Source organism: Schistocerca nitens, chromosome 3 (genome assembly GCF_023898315.1).
Source record: "Schistocerca nitens isolate TAMUIC-IGC-003100 chromosome 3, iqSchNite1.1, whole genome shotgun sequence".
NCBI lineage: Eukaryota > Metazoa > Arthropoda > Insecta > Orthoptera > Acrididae > Schistocerca > Schistocerca nitens.
Window position 1 is genome coordinate 144640346 of NC_064616.1, and position 20560 is coordinate 144660905.

The following is a 20560-nucleotide window of genomic DNA, read 5'->3' on the forward strand; positions in this document are numbered from 1 at the left end:
TATGGCGATTTATGCTGCCAGTAGCGACAGTTCATGCATGAGAGGATGGAACTGTTAGTAGACGTTTCCTGGGACAGTTTCACCGTCAGCGTAACATGGCAGAGTCGTCGCCAGAGAGGTCAGTCTGTTCATGAAGTCGGCATCTCAGTGTTGTGTGGCTTTTGTTCGTTTATGTGAGTTAGTTTTCTCTGTTGTTGCCGGTTTGTGGTCTGTATGACAGGAGCTGGCGGTACCAGTCATATTTGCTGTAATACAGGGGTTCGCGGATATTCCGTTGTCTGTATTCTTACTTTAAGCGTGCTGTACGTGGTTTCTATTATGCTTCCAACTGTGGCTGTTATCGTAATTTCTCAGATTTTGTGTGAAGGAGTTGACTGAGTGTCTCGGGCTCCTGTACACTCTTGTGGCGAGTTCCTTCAATACCTCCACAAGGTTTTCAGGGCAGAATTCACTGTGCACGTTCGCGCTGCGTATATCGTGGAACGCTGCTTATGATTCGTAGTACTATGCTCTCTATGACCTGCGGGTGGCGTGGCGTGTTGCTCTAATAAGTGTCACGTACATGCAACTCGGCAAAATTCTATTCGGTGTAGTTCGCCTAGTAACCACTGGCTGGAGCTGTCCGCTGAGCCTCGCTTGCGCTCTGTTTGCGAAAAGAGTGTTGAATGTGTAACGTCCCCTTACAAAAATTAAGGATGACAGTGCTGGAAAAACTCTTACATTATATGATACAAAGACAGCTGAGTAAAACTCAACGTACTCAAGCAGTCACTAACATGACACACAGTATTTTTAGCACAACGCAATCTGACTTTCAAAAATCCCTACAAAAGAATGGCCCTGACTAACATTAACCTATACCTTTCGTGAATCACTTACCTCACAAAAATCTTCGTTACTCGAACTACTGCAATACAGCGAGCGCCAATACTGCCAGCTAAATAAAAGATTCTAACTACTGAAAGCACTAACTACTGATAGGCATAGTTAGCAAATGAAAGATTTTGATACAGAACAAACAATGTATTTACATTAATAGCGTTCTAAAGTCATTATATATATATATATATATATATATATATATATATATATATATATATATACTCCTGGAAATGGAAAAAAGAACACATTGATACCGGTGTGTCAGACCCACCATACTTGCTCCGGACACTGCGAGAGGGCTGTACAAGCAATGATCACACGCACGGCACAGCGGACACACCAGGAACCGCGGTGTTGGCCGTCGAATGGCGCTAGCTGCGCAGCATTTGTGCACCGCCGCCGTCAGTGTCAGCCAGTTTGCCGTGGCATACGGAGCTCCATCGCAGTCTTTAACACTGGTAGCATGCCGCGACAGCGTGGACGTGAACCGTATGTGCAGTTGACGGACTTTGAGCGAGGGCGTATAGTGGGCATGCGGGAGGCCGGGTGGACGTACCGCCGAATTGCTCAACACGTGGGGCGTGAGATCTCCACAGTACATCGATGTTGTCGCCAGTGGTCGGCGGAAGGTGCACGTGCCCGTCGACCTGGGACCGGACCGCAGCGACGCACGGATGCACGCCAAGACCGTAGGATCCTACGCAGTGCCGTAGGGGACCGCACCGCCACTTCCCAGCAAATTAGGGACACTGTTGCTCCTGGGGTATCGGCGAGGACCATTCGCAACCGTCTCCATGAAGCTGGGCTACGGTCCCGCACACCGTTAGGCCGTCTTCCGCTCACGCCCCAACATCGTGCAGCCCGCCTCCAGTGGTGTCGCGACAGGCGTGAATGGAGGGACGAATGGAGACGTGTCGTCTTCAGCGATGAGAGTCGCTTCTGCCTTGGTGCCAATGATGGTCGTATGCGTGTTTGGCGCCGTGCAGGTGAGCGCCACAATCAGGACTGCATACGACCGAGGCACACAGGGCCAACACCCGGCATCATGGTGTGGGCAGCGATCTCCTACACTGGCCGTATACCACTGGTGATCGTCGAGGGGACACTGAATAGTGCACGGTACATCCAAACCGTCATCGAACCCATCGTTCTACCATTCCTAGACCGGCGAGGGAACTTGCTGTTCCAACAGGACAATGCACGTCCGCATGTATCCCGTGCCACCCAACGTGCTCTAGAAGGTGTAAGTCAACTACCCTGGCCAGCAAGATCTCCGGATCTGTCCCCCATTGAGCATGTTTGGGACTGGATGAAGCGTCGTCTCACGCGGTCTGCACGTCCAGCACGAACGCTGGTCCAACTGAGGCGCCAGGTGGAAATGGCATGGCAAGCCGTTCCACAGGACTACATCCAGCATCTCTACGATCGTCTCCATGGGAGAATAGCAGCCTGCATTGCTGCGAAAGGTGGATATACACTGTACTAGTGCCGACATTGTGCATGCTCTGTTGCCTGTGTCTATGTGCCTGTGGTTCTGTCAGTGTGATCATGTGATGTATCTGACCCCAGGAATGTGTCAATAAAGTTTCCCCTTCCTGGGACAATGAATTCACGGTGTTCTTATTTCAATTTCCAGGAGTGTATATCAATTCATGACATCCATCTTTACAAATTTCCTTTTTCTGGCGGACACACGTCCAGATCGTCCGCTTATAGCAACCTCTCAAAACTCTGGCCTTTCTCTCTCCACATCCACCATTGCTGGCAGCTCACCTCCAACTGCCCAACGCTACGCGCTGTTCACATCCAACTGCCCAAAACAATGAATCCAACCAGCCACAGACTGCAAACAGCGCAGTCAGTGATTTTCATACAAAGCGCTAAGTGGCGTTACCAACATAAAAACCTAAACAGCCCCCCCCCCCCCCCCCCGGCCCTAAGTCATTTTCCTGTCCAGCCAGACACCGAAATATCCAACTTTTCACGGAATCGTACTGGGCGTATGTGTAGTGTAGTTTGTGTGTATTGTTGGTGTTTGTGCAGTTGTCTCGGTGTATGTATGGGCAGAACTGCCTCGCACTTGTCGATGTTTACTTTAACTTTCTTCGTCCAAGGCTCGACAATTCTGAGTACTGTCTGTGCTTTCCAATCTTGCAACAGGATGGCGGTGTTATCGACACAGATGGCTATCATCGTGTTATGTGTCATTGAGATGTACTTGATGTAGAGGTTAAACGATAGTGACCCCAAGATGCTTCATTGGGGTAGGGACGGTGGTTATCGCCGAAACAACCGGTTTTCGGTTATATTGTTTTTATCAACTACAATTTAACCAGATTGTTAAAACCACTCAGTATAACCGGTTTCTGAAATAACCGATTTTCTGTTTTTTGCTCTTACTATTTCTTGTAATAAACATAGATATCGAACCAAGACTGAAAATTTTTGACTCCCTCACTTTCCAGATACATAAAATGAAAATACTAAATTAAATAGGCAAGTAAAAGAAAACTTAGTCCGTCCATTGTTCATGGCTTTTGTCGAATGAAAGCAACTGGATGAATACCAAAAAAATCACAAGTATTCTCCTATGACTCTAGCTTTTTTAAACTGCTCAAAAATCATGTTGTAATTAGGGATCATACTCCTGACTGGACAGTAAGAATAGTCACTGCTAAACGCAGACCGTGGTTAGAGAACTGTTTTTCATGTTAATTCATCCGTTTTCAAAGGCTACAAGCAAAGGCGTGTTGTGTAGACACATGCAGCAAATCAGCTGTTTTCTATTTTTATTGTAAACTATGAATTAACCGTTAATTTTTAAGTTTTCTCCTGATATTATGTCACAGATTGGTTTTTAGTCTTTTAAAGCAAATAGGCACTGTACTTCATTGATACCGTAGTTCGAAAAACATTTCCAGACTGGGGATTCTGCCATTCTACAATACAACTGATGTCCGAAGACAACAATGGGAAACTACCTAACAGACCAGATGGAGCAAACCTGGCACATTGCACGTACACGCGTGCCATCTAATAGGCCACTCCATAAGGCAACAGGTACAGTATTGTCTCAGCACAGCTGTACTAATTCTTGTGCCATATGTTTGTTGCTCCTTGCTGCAGGAATTGTTATTAAAATAGCGATGACCGCATTTCCCATTTTCTATAATAACCCAATACTTCAAGGCAATGCAAATTTTACGAATAAAAATTATTCTTTCTTTAAAAAAGGTGTATTTAATACAAAAAAGTTAGGCTGTGCTGCAATGGCTAATTGATATTTCGATTTATCACCCAGTTATTAGTTAAAATAATCACCTTCTGATTGTTGCTCTTCTTCCTATTTCCGTGCTTGCAAAGAAAATTGGTGAGAAATTCAGCCTTATGCAAAACAGGTTTGTAGTTTTGTTTTCACATTTTTTACCAAAAATTTATGTAAAGATAATATGTAACAATAATTTTGCAGAACCAAGTAAATAAAACATCGGTAGACAGCACTAAAAGTGATGAAACATGTCTGGTGAAAACAAAACTACAAAGGTCTCTCACATAAGGCAGTAAAAAGTAGGAACATCTGTTATAACCAAGACCAAACAAATACCGAAAAATACCGATTATTCAGAACTAAAATACCGGAATCAGTTTTAACCGATCGGTTTTTCCCGTTCCTTCCTCGGCGTACTCTACCACGTCGTGTTGATTGTTTGTCCTGAATCTCAGTGCTGAAACTTTTGATTGTGATATATTAGTTTATAAGACATACGAGTCCGACGTGGAAACCGCTGTCACTGAGTTTTCATATGACATCGTTGTAGCAGAGACAATCGGAGGCTCTGTTTGATGTCCAGGAATGCAGTCCCCGGTGAATTATTGATGCTGTAGACTTTTTATATGTTTAGCTATAAGGAGGAACTGTTTTGCTGTTGAGTGGTGTATCCTAAAACCAGACTGCTTCGGTCTCTTGTTGTCGTTGATTGTGCAGTCCCTAGTGAGTCGTTTTGGAAATACCTTCTCAACAATTCTGGGCCGTGCGGGATCAGCCGAGCGGTCTCAGGCACTGCAGTCATGGACTGTGCGGCTGGTCCCGGCGAAGGTTCGAGTCCTCCCTCGGGCATGGGTGTGTGTGTTTGTCCTTAGGATAATTTAGGTTAAGTAGTGTGTAAGCTTAGGGACTGATGACCTTAGCAGCCGGCCGGTGTGGCCATGCGGTTCTAGGCGCTTCAGTCTGGAACCGTGTGACCGCTACGGTCGCAGGTTCGAATCCTGCCTCGGGCATGGATGTGTGTGATGTCCTTAGGTTAGTTAGGTTTAAGTAGTTCTAAGTTCTAGGGGACTGATGACCACAGATGTTAAGTCCCATGGTGCTCAGAGCCATTTGACCTTAGCAGTTACGTCCCACTAGATTTCACACACAGTTGAACATTTTTCGAACAATTTTGGTGAGTGAGCTGGGTTTCTATAGCAACAGTAGCATTGCTTTCTTATCTAAAGTGATAGCTGTAGTTTCCGAATGTCAGTTATGTTGGAAATCCGCCTCAGAGGACATAGCACGGTAGTGGAAGCTGCACCGGAGCTGAGTGACCACTGGGCGCTCGGCTGCTCTGTTTTACGGATTTTGTTGAATCAACCAATTTAAAGGCTTAAAGAGTGTTCGAGTGCAGAAGCGTGAGGGGAGAAGGGGGGGGGGGGGGAGGGAGTACGCGTAATCAATGTGCGGATAGGGAGTGTGAACTGTGGCGGAAGGTCATAGAATCAGCACAAAGGAAGAGATTGATAGCTGTGCGTGGAGTGGCGGAAAATGGACAGACTCAGTGTTTGCAGCGGAAAGCGCCGAAGGAAACACACAGTTTTTTTAACAAGCTTTCACGAGACACGCAGAATGTCACAGGGTACTCGGAGTTGGAGACTGTCAGAGGAGCCTGTGATTTCGATTCAAAAATATTTACCGTTATCTCACGGAGTGAACATTTTCTAGTGAGTTTGGCGCCCTGATTGATTGCAGTTAAGAGTGTTCCTCCGGACAGAAAGAGGCAGCCGAACGTGAACGTTTTTATTTAGGCAGCTAATAAAGGGATGAAACGTTACACGATATATAGCGTAATGACTGGGAACTTTTTTCAATCGCGTGTACTCCCAATGACCTGTCAACCTCATTCAGTGTCTGGCACTACCCCCACCTCTAGGATTCAAACTGGCGTTCATTTAGGTAGCGCTACAAAAACGACATAGTGACGTCGGCGACGCAGATGGATCATCAAAGTAATTCACAATTCCGAGGGAGAGGGAAATGAACTGGAAACTGCCAGCAGAAAACTTGTCTAATTTCTTGCGACCGGTGAGTCTCGCAAGATGCCGGCTTCGATGGTCACGCTGCCCGATCTCGGAGACGTATAGTGGCGATGGCGCAGATTGCGCGCGTGGCGCATAATGTGCGCTCTCACAATAGAGCGCTCCGCGACGCGTGACCTGCTCCGTGGCGGCGTGACACACAGCGGTAGCCGAGCCACGGTCTCCTTTCTGCATGCGCAATGCGCCGGCCGCACATAGCTAGAATGTCATTCCACCGTGTTTCTCTGCGCAAGTGAAAGCTGTTTAAGGCGCCCACTGCTAACGCTGGCTACCTTCGAAACCTATTCTTAGTTTTCAGTTTTGAGGAATGCGTGGACGAATAAAAAATAAGTGTGACATGCTGTGAGAACTATTTGTCGCAGCGTCTCATTGCATGTCTTGTTTTTTTTCAATCTCTAAATGTTTCCTCAACCCGCGACAACTTTCGTTAAAATATATCAGCTCAGTGGCAGTGGACGAGCACTTTATCAGAGACGTATTCTTTCGCTCCGTGCTAAGCGAAACTGCTAAGGCTCCGGTGCTGTCTCTCGACAAACGACATGCAGAAATATTTTGAGATGCGGAAAGTTCCGATGCACTCAATTGTGGACTCAAATAGGTTGTACTTTGAAGGTCACCACCACTAATTGAATGTATATTGTAACTGCATTCACTGTTTTAAATGTGGCAGGGGTAGAATACAGGGAGCGAACGGCTATTTGCAAATTGTACAGAAACCAGAGGGCAGTTATAAGAGTCGAGGGGCATGAAAGGAAAGCAGTGGTTGGGAAGGGAGTGAGACAGGGTTGTAGACTATCCCCGATGTTATTCAATCTGTATATTGAGCAAGCAGTAAACGAAACAAAAGAAAAATTCGGAGTAGGAATTAAAATCCATGGAGAAGAAATAAATACTTTGAGGTTCGCCGATGACATTGTAATTCTGTTAGAGACAGCAAAGGACCGGGAAGAGCATCTGAACGGAATGGACAGTGTCTTGATACGAGGATATAAGATGAACATCAACAAAAGCAAAACGAGGATAATGGAATGTAGTCGAATTAAATCGGGTGATGCTGCGGGAATTAGATTAGGAAATGAGACACTTAAAGTAGTAAATGAGTTTTGCTATTTGGGGAGCAAAATAACTGATGATGGTCGAAGTAGAGAGGATATAAAATGTAGACTGGCAATGGCAAGGAAAGAGTTTCTGAAGAGAAGTTTGTTAACATCGAGCATAGATTTAAGTGTCAGGAAGTCGTTACTGAAAGTATTTGTATGGAACGTAGCCATGTTTGGAAGCGAGACCTGGACGATAAATAGTTTAGACAAGAAGAGAATAGAAGCTTTCGAAATGTTGTGCTACAGAAGAATGCTGAAGATTAAATGGGTAGATCACATAACTAATGAGGAGGTATTGAACAGAATTGGAGAGAAGAGAAATTTGTGGCACAACTTGACAAGAAGATTGGATCGCTTGGTAGGGCATATTCTGAGGCATCAAGGGAGGGCAGCACGGAGGGTAAAAATCGTAGAGGGAGACCAAGAGATGAATACACTAAACAGATTCAGAAGAATGTAGGTTGCAGTAGGTACGGGGAGATGAAGAAAGTTGCACAGGATAGAGTAGCATGGAGAGCTGCATCAAACCAGTCTCTGGACTGAAGACTACAACAACAACAACATTTTAACGAATCAGTCGTGTTTGTCTTGTACAAACATCAAACATGATCGATGGTCTCCACCCATCAGTCATGGTACTGGTTAATAGTATACCTATTGGCATATATGGTCAGATAACGACGTAATCTCAAGGCCACAGTTAATTCCTCATAGGCAACTGTGTGTGCTAAATTCAAGGTCAGAATGTCAGCATTAGATCCTCCCTTCTGCTGGCCATGGCTGTATGTCGATTGTTCGACAGAGAAGCGGCGTGAAGATGGTCACTGTCCTAGCTCTAAAACCAAATTCAATGTCACCCTCTCCATCTCTCAGTAGGTCAACAGATGATTTCAACACGATGGAGAAACTAGTTCCTCCTCCCCCTCACTTCTCACTTTAGTCCATAGATGAGCCAAGAACTCTACACGGAATAAAAAGTGTAAGAAGTCTGTCACATTTGTATGTAAGTATGGCCACTCACTTCCCTTATTATTATTTATTTATCAATATATTCTATGTGTTTTGCTTAAGGTTTTTTCCATTATTTGCAACACCGTAATGATCCCTTATTAACAGGATTGTGAATCATCATTAGTTGATATTTTGGACCATGACACACAGGTGTTCGTGTTTCTTTTGTCTATACCACTACACCACCCCCACAGTCATCCGATCTGATTCATCGAAGCAGCTTTTCGAGCGGGCTGTGCCACAGCAGCAGCAGCAGCATACACTTGAACTATGGGATCAGGAAACGCAGCCAGCAGACACACCCCAGCAGCAGCAGCAGCAGCAACAGCAGCAGCAGCAACAGCAGTGGCACAGAGAGTGGACATCAGAGTTTCTTCAACTTGCCAGACTGCAGATAAGTGCTTCACGATCACTAGTCTTCAGCAATAGTTATCATGTGACTGCCAGCGGATCGAAATGCATGAATGTAGTCTTAGCACCTGACATAGACTTCGAAGTTATAGTAAAAGCAGAGAATGTTCATTGTGTTGCTGCTAAAGTGCAGCATATATGGTTTGAGTGGGGCTGTCTGTGTAGCGTGATGGGGTGCATCGAGGGTAGGATGATAATCGAGTGTCAGCCATCTACTGCTATCGACATCCAGGCAGGAAGGACTCCTTTGTCTGTATGTACCAAGAGGCAACTTTCGATTTAACTACTGGTAACTCATGGATTTACATAAAACATTCAAGTATCGTGAAATTATGTCACCTATACAGTTCGTTAGCTATCACAACAAATAGTTTTATTGGCTGGCGGGCGAATGTCAAAGATGTATTTTATGATGTTGCAAACTACCTATGTGAGTATATTGTGCATGAGAGTGATTTATAAAAGTGTATAAATTCATATGGTCATGCACTATCGAAGTACTACTATTACTCCCACTACTACTACTGACCCCATAAGCACAAAATCCATGGAATTAGAATTTACAGATGTAAACATGTTTTGTTGCTCCTATAGGCTTGAATGCATAGTATAGGTTGAATTTAAAGCATGGAGAAAACAACTAATCTTGAAATACTGAATAACAGAATGACTGTAGTTTTTAACTATTATGATGATTGGGAATAATATACCCTACAAAACTGTTTTATTTCCACCAACCTATCTTGCCATTTTAATGTTTTATAAATATATGTAGTCACTGCCACTTCTGTTTGGGGGAATTACAGGTCACTGGAGAGATCTCGTCACCCATGTCACAAAAACCTGCTCACAATGGCCAGAAGCGTCCCACACACATGGTCCATGACAGCACATGAGAAGTGGAGGACAGCAACTCTTTGCGACACTAGTCAGTGGTCAAAGATATCAGTCCTGCCAGTCTCTTCACAATAGTCAGCCAGTGCCCACACACATACCTGAGAGATAACAGTGCCACCAACACCCACATCGTGAGCATCCTCGATACGACAATCCTCATTAACTATCAGTATGTCAAGCAGTCAGAATTCATCTCCCAACAACATCCTGACATTCAAATATTAATTAGAACTTAGTAAAGATCTGCAGTCATTGTGTCTCAGTGAGTCAGTTATTTTATTCTTAAACGGAAATAGTCCCATTACCATAATCGGACCAACTTGCTAAGCTGCAATGTTGTTGTTGTGGTCTTCAGTCCAGAGACTGGTTTGATGCAGCTCTCCATGCTACTCTATCCTGTGTCAGCTTCTTCATCTCCCAGTACCTACTGCAACCTACATCCTTCTGAATCTGCTTAGTGTAGTCATCACTTGGTCTCCCTCTACGATTTTTACCCTCCACGCTGCCCTCCAGTACTACATTGGTGATCCCTTGATGCTCAGAACATGTCCTACCAACCGATACCTTCTCTAGTCAAGTTGTACCACAAACTCCTCTTCTTCGCAATTCTCTTCAATACCTCCTCATTATGTGATCTACCCATTTAATCTTCAGCATTTTTCTGTAGCACCACATTTCGAAAGCTTCTATTCTCTTCTTGCCCAAACTATTCATAGTCCATATTTCACTTTCATACATGGCTACACTCCGGACAAATACTTTCAGAAACGACTTCCTGACACTTAAATCTATACTCAATGTTAACAAATTTCTCTTCTCCAGAAACGCTTTCCTTGCCATTGCCAGTCTACATTTTATATCCTCTCTACCTCGACCATCATCAGTTATTTTGCTCCCTAAATAGCAAAACTCATTTACTACTTTAAGTGTCTCATTTCCTAATCTAATTCCCTCAGCATCACCCGATTTAATTCGACTACATTCCATTATCCTCGTTTTGCTTTTGTTGATGTTCATCTTATATCCTCGTATCAAGACACTGTCCATTCCATTAAAGTGCTCTTCCAGGTCTTTTGCTGTCTCTGACGGAATTACAGTGTCATCGACGAACCTCAAAGTTTTTATTTCTTCTCCATGGATTTTAATTCCTACTCCAAATTTTTCTTTTCTTTCCTTTACTGATTGCTCAATATACAGAATGAATAACATCTGGGATAGGCTACAACCCTTCCCAACCACTGCTTCCCTTTCATGCCCCTCGACACTTATAACAGACATCTGGTTTCGATACAAATTGTAAATAGCCTTTCGCTCTCTGTATTTTACCCCTACCACCTTTAGAATTTGAAAGAGAATATTGCAGTCGACATTGTCAAAAGCTTTCTCTAAGTCTACAAATGCTAGAAACGTAGGTTGGCCTTTCCTTAATCTAACTTCTAATGTAAGTCGTAGGGTCAGTATTACCTTCCGTGTTCCAACATTTATAAGGAATCCGAACTGATCTTCCCCGAGGTCGGCTTCTACCAGTTTTTCCATTCGTCTATAAAGAATTCGTGTTAGTATTTTGCAGCCGTGATTTATTAAACTGATAGTTCGGTAATTTTCACATCTGTCAATATCTGATTTCTTTGGGGTTGGAATTATTATATTCTTCTTGAAGTCTGAGGGTATTTCACCTGTCTCATACATCTTGCTCACCAGATGGTAGAGTTTTGTCAGGGCTGGCTCTCCCAAGGCTGTCAGTAGTTCTAATGGAATGTTGTCTACTCCCAGGGCCTTATTTTGACATATGTCTTTCAGCGCTCTGTCAAACTCCTCACGCGGTATCATATCTCCCATTTCATCTTCATCTACATCCTCTTCCATTTCCATAATATTGTCCTCAAGTACATCACCCTTGTATAGACCCTCTATATGTTCCTTCCACCTTTCTGTTTCCCTTTCTTTTCTTAGAACTGGGTTTCCGTGTGAGCTCTTGATGTTCATGCAAGTGGTTCTCTTTTCTCCAAAGGTCTCTTTAATTTTCCTGTAGGCACCATCTATCTTACCCCCTAGTGATATATGCCTCCACATCCTTACAGTTGTCCTCTAGCCATCCCCGCTTAGCCATTTTGCACTTCCTATCGATCTCATTTTTGAGACGTCTGTATTTCTTTTCACCTGCTTCATTTACTGCATTTTTGTATTTTCTCCTTTCATCAATTAAATTCAATACCTCTTCTGTTAACCAAGGATTTCTACCACCCCTCGTCATTTTACCTACTTGATCCTCTGCTGCCTTCACTATTTCATCTCTCAAAGCTACCCATTCTTCTTCTACTGTATTTCTTTCCCCCATTCTCGTCAATCGTTCCCTGATGCTCTGCCTGAAACTCTCTGCAACTTCTGGTTCTGTCAGTTTATCCAGGTCCAACTGCAATAACTAGCCATTTTTGTTACTATTCTTAAGAAAGGAAAAATAATACAATGAAAAATCATTTTATATGTTCCTTTGCACAAATCTCACAGTGCAGTTTTAGAAGAGGAGCTTCATCAGTTTGACACTATGCATTCAGATCACAATGTCTACAGTTAGTTTGTTAGTTCCTTGCTCTATGGGTGATTTTACACAATAAGTAGTAATGATGTGTAACGAGTCATTTTACTTTCATATCATAAATTCATTTGTAAATGTAGCTACATGTTAAACATTTATAAGGTTTCCATTCTTTTAATGTATAGATGTAAGTTAGAAATTCCTGTCCACTACATTTAACGCAGAACAATAATATAAATTCTTTTATGAAATAGAGGGAGTTGTCAAGGAAAAACATTTTCAGTTTTTTTTTAAATTTTACCTTTCTGTCTGGCTGGCATTTTATGTCATTAGGTAAGTGACAAGAAGTATTAGTTGCAGCACTGGTCCCCCTTTTTCTGCTAAGGACTGCCTTAATGTAAAGTAATGACTGTTATTTCTCATTCTGATATTGTAAATGTGTACATAATTGTTCCTTGTCAACTATAGTGGATTGTTTACAACAAACTTCATGCGGGAATAATTATGCTGTGTAGCAAAAGGCAGAATGACCAATTCCTTAAACAGGTATCTACAAGATAATTGTGGGCGAGCACCACATGCTATCCTTGCAGCACGTTTTTGAGCAACGAAGACTTTCTTTCCTAAAGATGAATTACTCCAGAACATTATACCAAATGATATTATTGAATTAAAATATGCAAAATACAGCAGGTTACTGATTTGCCTCTTCGCAAGATTTGTAATGATTCTAAGATCAAATCTGGCTGAAATAAATTGTTTCAGAGTTCTAAAATGTGATTTTTCCAGTTGAGGTTCAGATGGTTCAAATGGCTCTGAGCACTATGGGACTTAACATCTTAGGTCATCAGTCCCCTAGAACTTAGAACTACTTAAACCTAACTAACCTAAGGACATCACACACATCCATGCCCGAGGCAGGATTCGAACCTGCGACCGTAGCAGTCCCGCGGTTCCGGACTGCAGTGCCTAGAACCGCACGACCACCGCGGTCGGCTCCAGTTGAGGGTCTCATCAATGTGGATACCTAATAATTTTGAGATTTCCATCCTATCTATTATTTCCTCACCACGTGTTAAACTTATCATTCGTGCAGTGCCACTACATATGTAGAACTGAATATATTGTGTCTTTTTAAATTTAAGCCTAGAACATATGCAGAAAACCAGCCAATTATACTTTTAAGAACGCTGTTTACCATTTCTTCTGTTTCTGTATTTCTGATGGGATTGATTACAATACTAGTGCCATCTGCAAAAATAACTAAGTCTGCCTGTTGTATATTACAAGGAAGATCGTTTACGTAAATGAGGAACAACAGTGGATCTAAGATTGACTTTGAGGAACCCCACACGTGATTTCTCCCCAGTCAGAATTACATCCCGAGACAAAATTAGGCTGAATTACTAAGTACAACATTCTGCACTATTTTGGTTACATATGGCAATATGGCACTATCCATTGGTTGGCTATACCATCAGTTCCACATGATTTCAGTTGATCTGGGAGAATCCTGTGATTTACACAGTTAAATGCCTTAGACAGATCACAGAAAATACCAACTGGGGCTATTTTGTTACTTATTGCTTGTAAAATTTGAAGAGTGTAGGTGTTCTCAGTAGACTAACTTTTCTGAAATCCAAACGGTGATTTGCTGAGGGTATTATTGTTGCTAAGGTGTGATACTATTCTAGAATACGTACTTAGAAGCAAGCACGTCACTCTGAAACGCAACGTATGGATATGAGCAGATTCTCCGTTTTCAGAACTTCTAGTGTACGTTCTTTGCCCTCACTTAAATTAAGAACGCGTACCATCGCCTTACACTAATAATATGATATTGAAGGGCCTGTGTTATTCCGAATTACGATACAATGTCCCTTCGTATGTGCATGCACGTCCGAAAGAACATTGCACCGTTAGAATAACCCAGTCACTGCTGTATTGCATTAATCCGCTGACACCGGGCAAGCGACTTACAAGTCAAATGTCTCCCATGTTCAAATGGCTCTGAGCACTATGGGACTTAACAGCTATGGTCATCAGTCCCCTAGAACTTAGAACTACTTAAACCTAACTAACCTAGGGACATCACACAACACCCAGTCATCACGAGGCAGAGAAAATCCCTGACTCCGCCGGGAAAGACCACGAGCTGCGGACTGTCTCCCATGTATTGAAATATACCTACTGTATGTACAAGTATAGTTTGTGGACACATGGTTGGAGACATATGGAAGTTGTGAGGCCTATATTGCTGCCAGAGGTGGTCAAGCCCCACACTGAGTAGATTAAGAAGCTGTGTGAAAATCCATTAAGTTGGAAAAAACATAGAAAATTTTTGTCTTCCGTTGTGGATGTTGCAGTTGTTTACGTTCTGTATTCTTTACTATCACCTGTTTATACTGTTTTGCGACAAAATAAAAGCAACGTTGCAAACTTTCCGTTTGTTTCTTTAATTTTATGGTTCAAATGGTTCAAATGGCTCTGAGCACTATGGGACTCAACATCTTAGGTCATAAGTCCCCTAGAACTTAGAACTACTTAAACCTAACTAACCTAAGGACATCACACACACCCATGCCCGAGGCAGGATTCGAACCTGCGACCGTAGCAGTCCCGCGGTTCCGGACTGCAGCGCCAGAACCTTTAATTTTAGACACCAGTGTATAAATGATAGAATCGATTTCGTAAATTCACTGTTGCTACGTTAACTAACATATTGTCGGCAGAAAGACTGAAAAGTTTTTGTACTGATGCTGCCGCACTTCAGAGTTCGGCTACGAGAGCACAGCAATGTGCAGTCAAGCAAGATGGCGACATGGGCTGAATAAGCACGTGTGGTGCTTGAAATGCGTTCACACCAGTCTGCCATCACAATGCAGTGACATCTTAGAACGAAGTTCAGCAATAATCCGTCAGCTGCTAACTCCATTTGGCGATGGTATGTGCAATTTATGGCTTCAGGGTGGCTCTGCAAAGGGATATGAATGGATCAGTCTGCAGTATGTGAAGAAACAGTTAACTGTGTGCCGTCAAGTTTCGCACATAGCCCATAGAAGTAGGTGAACAGAGCAAGCAGAGAACTGAAAATGCCACAAATGACCATTTGGAAGATCTTGCGGAAAATACTGAAGCTAAAGCCTTAACTACCAATGTCAGAGTCAAACGGTTTGAATTTTAGGCAGTGCTGCAACCGCTTATGGAATAGGATGGGTTTTGTGAGAATCTCATTTTAAGTGATGAAGGATCTTCCTTTGTGAATGGCACAGTGAACAGGCTCATTGCGCCAGTATGGTGGACAGAGAATCCTCACGCTGTCATGCAGAACACTCGATATGTTCTGTGCAATCTCACAGTTTAAAGGTCAAGAACAAGTAGAAGGCAGAAGATGTGATATCAGCATTGTGTGGCAGGTGATCGACCCGCTCCCATTCATATTGCCGAATAAGATTTTGAGTGACACCAGCAAATAGGGTACATTTGTTGTCGTGACCAAGACAATGCCGTCAGTGAGCACTCCACATCATTTGTTAATTGTGCCCCAAAGTTTTCACAGTGTTTCACAGTATCATACGGCACTGATAGTTTCAGCTCTGGTTCAAAAATGGTTCAAATGGCTCTGAGCACTATGGGACTCAACTGCTGAGGTCATTAGTCCCCTAGAACTTAGAACTAGTTAAACCTAACTAACCTAAGGACATCACAAACATCCATGCCCGAGGCAGGATTCGAACCTGCGACCGTAGCGGTCTTGCGGTTCCAGACTGCAGCGCCTTTAACCGCACGGCCACTTCGGCCGGCTTTCAGCTCTGGGAAGGAACTCAACGAGCAATGCAAAGAACGGTATTCAGCAATGACTTTCTTTAGAGGGGATATCTACATATGAAGAGGACATAGAAAATTACATCGCTACGATAAGTGTGTGAATAATGGTGGAAACTATGTAGAAAAATAGTTTAAGGAACGGTCATTCTCGTAAATATAATTTTTGGTTTGAAAAAAAGTGTTCTTATGAGTTTTTTTTCGAAAACAGTGCTTATTTTCCTGACATGCCTCACAATTCAGATACAAAGTGCACTTAATAAGGACACACAATTTGAAGAAGAGTCTGATTCAAGAGATAATAAAACTGCCTTGAAGAAACTAGTATGGACAGTCAAAGAAATTTATGCACTTATTGAATTCATTTATTCAGCTGCCATTAAGTCGGTGTTCATGGGACCTGTTTGAATATCCAGTTCCTTTGACAACATCCAAACATATATCAGCAATTAAAGCAGCTACTCAACAAGAAAAGTGCTGCATACAAACAGAAGGGAAATCTGAAAAACGATTCCACCACCTTTAACAACTATAAACTAACTAACGCTGAAGGGTAACTGAATTCTAAATTTTAACCCTTATGATAATTTACAGCTTGACTGGGGTGATAACACTGAGAGCTTACTGTATAACATGTATGCATGGTATCACTCTTGTTAAGGAGCTGATGCATTTGGATGCATGCTCCGCCCAAAGCAATTCAAGGAATTATCACAAGTCGGTATGACTGATTGCACAAAACACAAGAAATTATCTATATCTGGGCTAACAGACTGCTGTATAGAATGCGAATCATCAGATAGTTTCTCACCAGACACTGTAGCAATCACGTTATTGCTAGATGACTGTGTGATCAATTATTTCTTCCTCACCGGTACTGTGGAATGAGCTGTGTAAATTTAGAGGTGTTGCTTCGCATCCAAGGCACTTGACAAAGACACCTGACAGTGTGAACATCATTACTGAGACACAGCACTTGTACAATAAATCCTGGAAATTTGTATTTGAGGATATTGCCTGTATCTCATCCACAAATGTGGGAGCTGTAATAACGACACTCGGCACAGGTGTGGAGTCGCCCAAACCATTCAGAGACGTAAATTGTTCCAGGAATCTAAAGGCAGTGTCATGGCTAACGAGTTTTTACCATGAAACACGTGGGGGTAATGCTTGAATCACTTACAAAGGTGTGGTGACATCGCTCTGAATCTTTGAGAACATAGACTCTGTCGTGTATGCCAAAATCAGTCAGAAGACATCATGGATGCATGAGATTTATACTCAAATAGATGTATGGAGAGGGATGAGAAGAAGACGGTTTTATGTGCACTTCAGATAATGCACTGTTACCGTACATTGGGTTACAAATAAATGAGAGATTGTTCTTTAACTTACCGAGCGAGGTGGCGCAGTGGTTAGCACGCTGGATTCGCATTCGGGAGGACGACGGTTCAATCCCGTCTCCGCCCATCCTGATTTAGGTTTTCCGTGATTTCCCTAAATCGCTTCAGGCAAATGCCGGAATGGTTCCTTCGAAAGGGCACGGCCGATTTCCTTTCCCATCCCTCACCCGAGCCTGCGCTCCGTCTCTAAAGACCTCGTTGTCGACGGGACGTTAAAACACTCATCTCCATCTCCTCCTGTTCTTTAACTTTTTGTTTCTTTTTATTCAGTTAGTTCTCTAACACCGATCGGTTTCAGCATGGGTGCAGGTAAGGTGTTATATTTGGTAAATATGTGTTTTCTTCCACACATGTTTTCTATAGAGTTCATCGAGTATAGAAGATATAATTTTAGATGCTTCTTCAACACATCTTTGAAACTGACAATGCTTATGTGTGGATTGTAACTATGGGCCTATCCAAGACACTCTATATGTAAACTTTCACAAAATTAATGTGTGATTTGAGTTACACTCATCATCCACAACATCAGTCCATTCATGTTCGATAAACCACGTGATGTTTCACTATCTCCCATGCTGTTATGCTAATGTAACACTGTACAGCGACATATGTATACATACGTGCTACTCATTGCATTTGATACATGGCTCTCAGCAGCCAGCCAACCCCAAGTGTAGCTGGGTACATGTTGGCCACTACACACGATAACTGATCGCCTGTTGCATTAGAATCATTTTGCGCCTCACTGGCAGTGATATTAGAGGCAGTTACATTATAGATTTTTTATTATTTCATATCATGCATTTTTTACCTGACAGAAGTTTTCAACCAGGCTGCAGGATTGGGTATGGTTTAGTTCGAGCACAGCTGCGTGACTGTGCACTTCTGGCATGTGCCCACTCTGCTGGCTGTGATTGGGGGTTCGATATTGTCATTTGCACATGGCAAACAAGTTACTGTCACATTTGCTCACTGACTGTAAAATGACAGTGGCTTGACAGTGCCTGATGACAGAAGTGGCGGTCAGATAGCAGCATCACAAGACTCGACCTGCCATTACATATCATCACCTATTCAGGCCGGGAATGACACTCTGTGACAACCGACAATTTGTAAAACCGGTTTTTTGCTAATGGTTTATAAAAATGGAGGAAAGTCACCTTATTGGTCTGCATAGTATCTAGATGTGATTACATCTGGTTTCCCTTCACAATGGGCCAGAAATAAGACACATTGTGATGCCAGAAATGTTGGTCTGAATGCTGCCAGTAGCAGCAGTGTTAGTCTGTGTATATCTAAAATAATTCTATGAGTGTGTATGTTTTTTTGTGTTACTCGTATTTATCATCAGCAATGTGTTGATTTCTTTCTTTGTTACAGATAGCAGCATACTGTCACCACTCATGGGGGATAGGGCATTGTATGATCTAAAGGAGCAATCAGACATTTCTGAGGGACTCAGATGGTTCATAAATGCCAAACCATCATCAATAAGAGGTGAATTTTGTGTTTGGAAGTACTCGTTTATCACTCTGTTTGTGTGAATAATAAATCATATGGTTACCTGATGTAATGCGTTTTTTGCCTTGTAAAATGTTTCAATGAATTTGCAGAAAGGGGTGTGGTCGAGGTCGAGCTTGGCCTTGTGAATGTACACTCCCAGAATGTTCCCACTCCGCTGCCTCTATCAGAACCTGACACCTGGGATGTAGGCACAAAGCCCTATCTGCTGGCTATACATCAAAGACTGTAAAGATATGTGATACTGTCTACCTATCTCTGTTAGCATATTTGCGCATAATACGTGACATGGTCTATTCTGTTTTGTAGAAATACTGACGATTGGCTAGGTTTATGATGAGTTGCCTGTACCTCACATAGATACCTTGTGTTTACAGGAATGTGCTCAAATTATAGATACATAAATGCATAAGCAGTATTATTAGTATTTCACATGGGAGTGTTATATACCCATAAATATACTTGCATTCAGTGCTTATAAGATGTTATTGCTCCTATGAGACTTGGGTAATATTACATATATATTTTGATGGATAGATGCTGCAGCTACTCCCAGTTAGCATCATACCATTTCCCAAGTGTAGCCTATGACAAAATTCACTAGTTTTAATTCAGAAGACTGTGCTCAAGCTGTAGACAGCCGAATGTAAGAAAAGTATTATTAGTACATCACACAAGAATGTTATATAATTGTGCTTGCATCCTATTATTAGGAGATGTTGATATTCTTGTCTCTAGGAGACTTTGATAATATTACAGATATGTGGTGAGCATTAGATGCGACAGTCACTCAAACTGAGGATATCATTTCTCAAATGCAATCCATAACACAGTTCCCTAGTACTAATACAGAGAATTATCCATCCCAGGCTTTCTCCAATGTGAGTTTGCAGTACCCCATGTACACGTACACACATGTTAATGGCTAAATGATTGAAAATCCAGCTTTATACCTCTTTCAATGGATATTGCTGCTAAATAGGCCTTTATTAATGTCCAAGGCCTTGATGAGGGTGATGGTTTTTGATTTGCAAGTTCTCTTGCAGCTTGCATGTGAAATTACAAGTAAAATGCGTATCATATAATGAATTCTAAACATCTAATGCTTGTGAAGAGTATAACTTCAATGCATCACATTCCCCATTAAATTTCAGGATGTACCTAACTCCAAGAAGCAGAATCTGGATGTATTAGTTCATGCTTACTGTCTTAAAGAATATGAAATAATATGAAAGCAAGTCAGAAGAAGAGTACAATGTGCAGGATAATAAGGTTAAGCGCAGAGTCGTTGGACCCCAGTAAAGTACCTGGTCAACACCCCTAAGAAGTAGATTTGTTGCTTTTCTCTGAGGGGGACAAAAAACAATACAGAAGAATCAAAAATATGTCCAGTTCACTCTTTTACCAATCATCGAAACAGCGTGGTGAGCTGCATTATTGTTCTAGACGTCTAAAATCGTTTTCTTTGAATGAGTGACTAGAAAACCATCTGACAGTTCACTCTAGCCAGGAACCAATTCGTGTCTAAATCCACACTGAAGCAAACGATTTATGAACGTTTAAGGACACCCACTACCAGGAACATTGCCCCTTTGTCGTATAAGGTGGCTTGAGTACCC

The 20560-nt window shown here is 42.4% G+C and overlaps 1 protein-coding gene across 1 annotated transcript; it reads left to right on the forward strand.

The window, feature by feature from the left end:
* Window positions 1–8484: 8484 nt before the first annotated feature.
* On the forward strand, window positions 8485–19173 carry LOC126249111 (forkhead box protein P2-like). The gene is made up of 3 exons (XM_049950761.1): window positions 8485–8743; window positions 18801–18917; window positions 19034–19173. The coding sequence occupies exons 1-3, from the start codon at window positions 8485–8487 to the stop codon at window positions 19171–19173; spliced, it is 516 nt and encodes a 171-aa protein (XP_049806718.1).
* Window positions 19174–20560: the final 1387 nt, after the last annotated feature.